Source organism: Aspergillus foveolatus (assembly GCF_047715535.1).
Source record: "Aspergillus foveolatus strain CBS 279.81 unplaced genomic scaffold BDW70scaffold_255, whole genome shotgun sequence".
In the NCBI taxonomy this organism is placed as follows: Eukaryota; Fungi; Ascomycota; class Eurotiomycetes; order Eurotiales; family Aspergillaceae; genus Aspergillus; species Aspergillus foveolatus.
Window position 1 is genome coordinate 1 of NW_027396319.1, and position 6,888 is coordinate 6,888.

Sequence of the window (6,888 nt, forward strand, 5' to 3'; positions counted from 1 at the left end):
GTCGAGGCTCTCTGAAGACCTCAACCATCCGAGAACTCATGATGTTTATGTGTACATCGAAATTCGAAGTTGAGGAGGAACAACTTGCTCTAAATAAGGAGTATCTCTTGAAAAATGAGCTACAAGAAGCTGAAGAAGACACAGGCGCTCAGCTTTTACAAGATGATTTGGACCCGATTAGTGATAATAAAGAGGATGGCATAGTACATATTCATGATAAGCCTGCTGCAGCTGTCTCAGAGACTGTACTGGGTAAGAGAAGAAAGAGTACCGCGTCTGTGCCGGAGGAAGAGTCCCATGAAACCCATTACTTTGACAATGATACTGATAATCTGCTGCCTGCTAATCAGCAAACTCTGCGGAGTTCAGGAAGGCCTCGAAAACAGGTCAGGCAACAAGATGATGAATTTGCATATTATTAGCTTGATAATAGCAACTAAATAACAGGAGAAGGCTCATTAACTTTAATTCTTACATGTTAACTGATTTATTTATTCTCGATACTTGTAAAGTCAATACATCAAGATACGACCAGGAAATACATATGGAGCGTCAAAATAGACCTAATTACCAACAATAGCCGTCAAATAATATAAAAGAATGAATGTCTTCTTCTTCCAATTTAGCTCTATAGGTCGGTTTAAATACATAAGAAATAATAAGCATCCTAGCCTAATACGGCAGTTGGGAGACATAACTTTTGAACCGTGGAAATAACAGAAGTCTCTGCATAAGCATCGGCGAGCCGGAGCTTGCAGTTCCGATATCCCAAATAGGAAAGTTCCATATATGACTGACTAGCTGTCACATACGGTCGACAATACATAAATATGCATATCATATGTTTGTTTTGTTTGTCCACCCACGGGTAATGCCGAGGTCTAGTCGCGGGCATCGTCCTGTGGGCCAGGTATTGGGAAATGGCAATACTTATGACTTTCTTTAACCGAATGCATCCTCATGCCGTGGCGACATGTCTGTAGTTGTGCGATGCATGTGGTGATTAGCAGATTTAGCCCTGCAACAGGCCCCATGTGATGCCTAATTTATGATCAAACACGGCGTCAGACCAGACAAGTCTTTTCAATCTTTGCTTCCAGCAGAGGACCGAACGTATTTCGAGTGCCTGAGACAGTAGAAAAAGGCGACTGTGGAAGAATTCCCGGTCCAAGGTTGCGGTAGCCTCCAGGGCACCCACAGTGAGGAGCCACAACATCAATTCTGAGGGAACTGATGCTGGACTCAGAGCCTCCATCAAAAGCCGCAACTGCTGCACATGTATTTCTGTCACTACCGGGCTGATGCCAGACATTCGTCGAAACTCGGCGAGATATAGCAATGCTCCGGATCGAAGGCTGGAGCATACAGGACCAAAAGTGTACGTATTATAGCGCAGTGACAAAAAGTGATGAGTAAGTGGGTGAATTAACCTATCAACCTCTACTGGATTTGACCAGATAGAGATATGAGGAATTATCTGTATGTTGGTCCATTGTAATGATTGAAAAGCTAAGAGCAAGGGGGCCGGAAGATCCAAAGAGTTTAAGCACTGTGGCATAGACTTGGAGGGGTAGTGTATATAATCAACTTCTCCATTAATGTTTCCGAGAGCAGGGGCGATATTAAGTGCGTAGGAACCAATCAGATCAACCCTGTACTTGTTAGCAGAGTGCTGCAAGTGAGGATGATTGGGTCTGTGTGTGCAAACCAGTTAATTACAGTCACCAACTTCTCATCTAATGCCCCCAGCGACAAGCTTGACTCGTGAATAAGTCTTGCTACAGCCGCCATGTGTGATCTCCATGAAACCATATCTTTTTGCAGATGAGAATAGCACGCTAAGGCAGTAATCGCGCTCAATATACCCTCCAAGATCCGCTTCTGGCCTGGCGGCATGGCACTGATATCATTCCGAACCCGCGCAAGCGCTTTGGTATGATTTGAGAGTATGAAATGCTTCAGGTCGTGTTGCATATGGTATTGTGATATATGGGTAGCATATGTAGCCAGCATCTGGTTAAAGGCGGCGGAATTTGTGATGCAGATTGGATACCAGCGGTCTTTGTATATCTGAAACTGGCTCGGGATGGCATTTGAGAACACTAGATAGAAAAATCAGTTAGTACAACCCAGACGGAACCACAGATCTATGAAAAAGCAACATACTGTGGTGAAGGAGGCGCTGCGACTCCCTATCTAGCACAATAGGACTGGCCAGGAACGATGGAATATGGGTCGACGAGGTGGGATACTCTGGACTTTGAGAGCTCCTATATTGAAGATCAACGGGGGAAGGGCTGGAGCCTGAATCAGGTGCTGTTGTGTCGCTCGATGTGCATGACGATATCGAAGGACTTTGAAACAATGCTGTCTGAACATTCCGGCGGGTGTAACCAATCTCGCGCATGACTCGCCGTCGCATCTGAGATCGCTGCCCCTTGGTCGGACGTGGACGCGTGGGAGTGGTGGTGATGAAGACCCATTCATCGGATTGTTGTTGATGGATAGGAGCCATGGTGCATCATGTCACCTCTGGGGTGTATATTTTGCCATAGGCTATGATCGTAAGTTGGCTTTATCACTACTTGCGGACTAATGTTTGAGTCGGAGCTGAGGGGTTACATCATGTCGGTTATTGAGGTGGTTATGTAATCAACATCTAACACGAACGATTTGAATTGAAGGTCTTAATCTCCTAACTACGATCTGTGTAGACAATTTATAGCACTTAGAGGGCTTCAGAAGGTAAGAATCTCGGTATCTGAAGGTAGCTCAGCCCATATGGATAGCTGTAATCCGTTTATGGCGGTGTAATCGTATCATACGATCAGGCGAGAAAGGTGCTGGATATTGATTAGTAAGGAGGAGCATTTCGCCGGTTGACACATCATTCCCGCAGCTGTATTGTCACGTGACCTCTATCGAGTTCAAGTTGCCTTTCGTGCAATCAATTTTTGTTTGACTTTATCGATGCTAGTTAAATGTTATGAAGTATGTATGACTCTTGCGCAGTAAGTGAGCTTCGAAAATATAAATCTGATATTTGACGTATGCTTTCCATTATCAAAATATGCTCACAGGCAAACCGTTTCTACCCAGATAGCTTGAGGCTGTATAAATAGGATCAGGCCCTATGTTACACACTGTCAGCCTTCGCACAAACCATCTCTCCCTGCATTTCAGCTACATTTTCTTCCATGATGCGATCCCACGTTGCGCATGGCAGTAAGGAGTATTTGGGTCGGGGTCGAAGGTTGTGCGGGAGAATAATTCCATCGAAACCCAATCCTCGTATCCCAGAGCAAAGACAGTTTGGGCAATGTCCTTCACAGGAAGATATCCCCCTTCTTCGAAGGCAAACAGCCTTGCATTCCGAGACCAGCTCGTGCGACTTGGCTGCTCCGCCACATACCATTCATGACCCATCATCAATGGTGCCTTCAAGCGTTCCCCATCGACAACCTGGAACAAAAACACTCGTTTCATGTCGACAGCCTGAAGGAGACGTGCGAGGGATCTCTGCAGCTCTTTCTCACCATTATAAGTCATCCCCGATGCACTGGCCGGATCGGCGTACACCCGGGCGGCCATGTTGAAGGTATCCAGGCAGAGACCAAAGTTGGGACGATCTACACGACGAACGATGTCCCAGCTTTGTTCCCAAGTATCGACGTGGTTTCCCCAGGCAAGAGCCTCGTAAAAGAAACGGAGCGGCGGGGACTGGGCCAGTCCTAGATCTGCAGCCTGGCGCAGGTCGGATATGATCACTCGTCTGTTGCTGGTAGTCGGGGTTCGCCAGTCTCAGGGTCTGGAGGGAGAAATTTGGACGGGATAAGGATCATGTCTGTGTGCAGGATATGACAGATCACAAACCAGAAGCGCAGTTTATCATAAACGAGGCGGTTATGCTCGGCTTCATCCAGGACACCTTCGTAAAACCAGAACGGCTGAAGGGCGATGATCTCTAGCTGGAGCGAGGTGCAAAGATGGCAGACGCGGAGAGCACCTTTGAGGATGTCAAGGCGACTGGCACCGCCAGAAGACTGTGCGGCAAACGTCTCCAAGACTTCGTAGAATAATTCAATGCCTTTGAACCCTTGATTCGCGGCTTGCTGGAGCTTTTCCGGCAGATCGTGCGCGCATGCGCGACCAAGGAACATGGACGAGATTGCTGGCCGGCAAGGCATTTTCAAAGATGGTACAAGGAGAGAAATGCTGCTTGCAATCCTTTTGTAGTGGGGTTAGTTGGTAGTTGAAGATTCGTTACTTGACGGGTGCAGGATCCTCTAACAAGAACTTCTGACCTCCTACAGTGGGGTTCAATGAACTATTTAACAAGAGGCAGCGAACAACTCTACCAAGATCGTCCTTGATCCAACCACTTGTATGCCCGATTAAGACATGAGTATGCAAGCCTGCTCGTCATTCCGGTAATTCTAATTGGATTTGAGGACCTAAATCAACTTCAATGACGGCAGCATGCACTCCAGGTTCCTAATTTGTCAAACGGATTGACTCCGCAGAACGCCTGTCTGGGAAATATGGGACAGGAGTCTGCCCAATTCTACTCTTTCTCATTCTCTATCTGGAGTAAGACCTAGATTACTGCTCTCTATACAAGCTCTCTGTCGCGTTCCTGGCTGCTCTTTCTGGAACTTCGTTGCTCCTGGAATGTGCAGAGCGCATACACCAAAGCGATACCAAATGCAAGTGCAGCCAGTCCCACAGACGACCACAGGGCAGCACGGTACCCCCTTAACTGGTTCACGCCATGATGACTTACTTCCGCCTCCACCGTCCCCGCTATGCCTAAACCGATGGCGATGGAGTAATTGATGACGGTGTTGACTAGTGATGCCGAGGCTCCTTGGTGCTTGACGGGCACTGCATCACTCAGGATAGTAGTGGACGCAGGGAAGGAGATATCCATACTACGGATCATTAGGTTAGCTTTGTCGATATAGAGCGCTAAGGGCGTAATAGGGACCTTACCCCCAGGCCATGATAACAAACGACCAAAACGTATTCATCCAGTAGGACTGCTCCACTGGTGCCGTACTTTGCAGGATGCATCCACCCAGAAACGCAGCACAAGCGATTGCCATCAGCCAGCCGCTAGTGATGACAGCCATCAGATAGGGTGTGGCAAGGGCAGCCAGAATCCCTGAGATGGCCCCTGCCGCGAACTGCACTGCTGAATCCAAAGGAGACACATGTTGAAAGTGCTGGATAAACTGGAATAAGTAATAGAACCAGACACCAAAACTGCTCCATCCTAAGCCGGTGGTCACCAGGATTGCTACAACCCGTCGACTAAAAATGGATACATCCATTATCGGATCCACGGCGCGCCGTTCCTGGAGAACAAAGAGACCCAGAACAAGGAATCCAACAATTAATAAGACATAAACATAAGGCGTGGACCAGCCATCGATTGGTGCTTGGTTCCATGAGATATTGAGCAAGAGCAAGCCTGCAACGCCCAGGCCTGACCCCATATAGTCAAACTGGAGTCCCGCGGCCTTTTGGCAGCGCGGGTAGTCTGATGGAATCACCCAAAGGCCAATGGCCGCAATGATGAAGCATCCGATGCTGTACGTCCACATCACCCAGGGCCACCAGACGTACTGTGCGAAGGCCGAACCGATGACCCCAGCGGTAAAGCATCCCAGCGGTGCGGCCACGGAAAATGCTGAGAAGATCATGTTCTTCTTCTTGCCAGGTGGGTAAGTTCTCCCAGCAATTGCGAGCGCATTTGGGAGAAGCAATGCTGGCCCAATGCCCTGGAGCGCTCGAGCAGTGTCAAAGAACACCGGTGAGTGTGTGAAGGCACTGCAGCCACCAATGACGGACCAAACGCCGAACCATGCCCATCCCAGGATAAGGATGCGCTTGGAACCATACAAATCGCCGAGCTTTCCCGCAATCAGAATAAACGTGCCCACCGTCAAGCTATAACCGCCCACATGCCAGGTCATCCGGGTGGCCTCGGACGGGCCCTGACCGAAGGTTTGCCCCACGATATGCAAGGGAATGAGGATGTATCCAAAGGCGCCTTGAACGAAAAGCTGCGTTGAGCATAAAATGAGGATGAAGAGCCATTCCTTCAGCCCATGAGGCGGTGTCTGGTAAACATCGGATTGTTCAGCCTCCGGTGGTGCTTCGCTTGGCGATACCACGGATCTGCGACCAGCGTTGGATTGGAGGTTGGTCTTCTCAGCGCCGGCTGCCATTGCAAGTATAAAGAAAGTCCTCCAGGATGTTTCCGAAGCAGAGATGGAGGCATTGGGATAGACATGGTTTTAAAAAGAGCCACCGAAAAGCAAGGAAACCTGAGTAATAGGTGGATGTATCAAGTTTACTGACTATTCGGCACATCTATGGCTGATTTGTCAGGAAAAGGATTGACGTAGCTTACCTATACTCCGTAGTCCTTGAACACAAAGAAGAAGGAAACCGGATGTCCGAAACGGAAATGTCGGACCTTCAAGTTAGTCTGAAAGTGTGCGGGGGACAGGGGACCAAGCTCTCGATCAGGCCTAGCGTCCTTGTTTGGATTCGTGGGTTTTAGTGGGGCCAACAGGGGACCAAGCACCATATTGGGACTAGCCCTACTTCCAGATATGAATAGCCATCAAGAAGATTGGTTAATCTACCAAATTACAAAAAAGACATAACGTATCCTGTAAGCGAGTGGCCCATGTAAGCGACCGGACCACCTCTATATTTAGACTTGTTAAACCCACCCCGCGAAACCCGCCCCAACCCGCCAAGAAATGGGTCGGATCGTGCTTGTCAGATAAGGCCAAAAGAGTCCTTCTTAGGGTTGGGCTCAACAGGTCCTAAGGATATTCTGAGATCAGACAAGGAAGGTAGGATGAAATGCAG

General features: G+C 48.4%; 3 protein-coding genes across 3 annotated transcripts; all 3 read right to left on the reverse strand.

Moving 5' to 3' along the window:
* Window positions 1-526: 526 nt before the first annotated feature.
* On the reverse strand, window positions 527-2,765 carry BDW70DRAFT_146118 (uncharacterized protein). The gene is made up of 3 exons (XM_073738541.1): window positions 2,167-2,765; window positions 1,709-2,102; window positions 527-1,652 (listed from the first exon to the last, which is right to left on the reverse strand). Exons 1-3 carry the CDS (start codon window positions 2,513-2,515, stop codon window positions 1,013-1,015), a joined length of 1,383 nt encoding a protein of 460 aa, XP_073590479.1. The 5' UTR covers window positions 2,516-2,765; the 3' UTR covers window positions 527-1,012.
* A 418-nt stretch (window positions 2,766-3,183) lies between these two features.
* Window positions 3,184-4,347, reverse strand: BDW70DRAFT_168366 (sugar phosphate isomerase/epimerase family protein; the record flags this gene model as incomplete). The annotated part of the gene is made up of 2 exons (XM_073742449.1): window positions 3,829-4,347; window positions 3,184-3,778 (listed from the first exon to the last, which is right to left on the reverse strand). The coding sequence occupies exons 1-2, from the start codon at window positions 4,185-4,187 to the stop codon at window positions 3,184-3,186; spliced, it is 954 nt and encodes a 317-aa protein (XP_073590480.1). The 5' UTR covers window positions 4,188-4,347.
* A 265-nt stretch (window positions 4,348-4,612) lies between these two features.
* BDW70DRAFT_165233 (MFS transporter) lies at window positions 4,613-6,233 on the reverse strand (the record flags this gene model as incomplete). The annotated part of the gene is made up of 2 exons (XM_073741688.1): window positions 4,613-4,931; window positions 4,993-6,233. The coding sequence occupies 2 exons, from the start codon at window positions 6,231-6,233 to the stop codon at window positions 4,613-4,615; spliced, it is 1,560 nt and encodes a 519-aa protein (XP_073590481.1).
* Window positions 6,234-6,888: the final 655 nt, after the last annotated feature.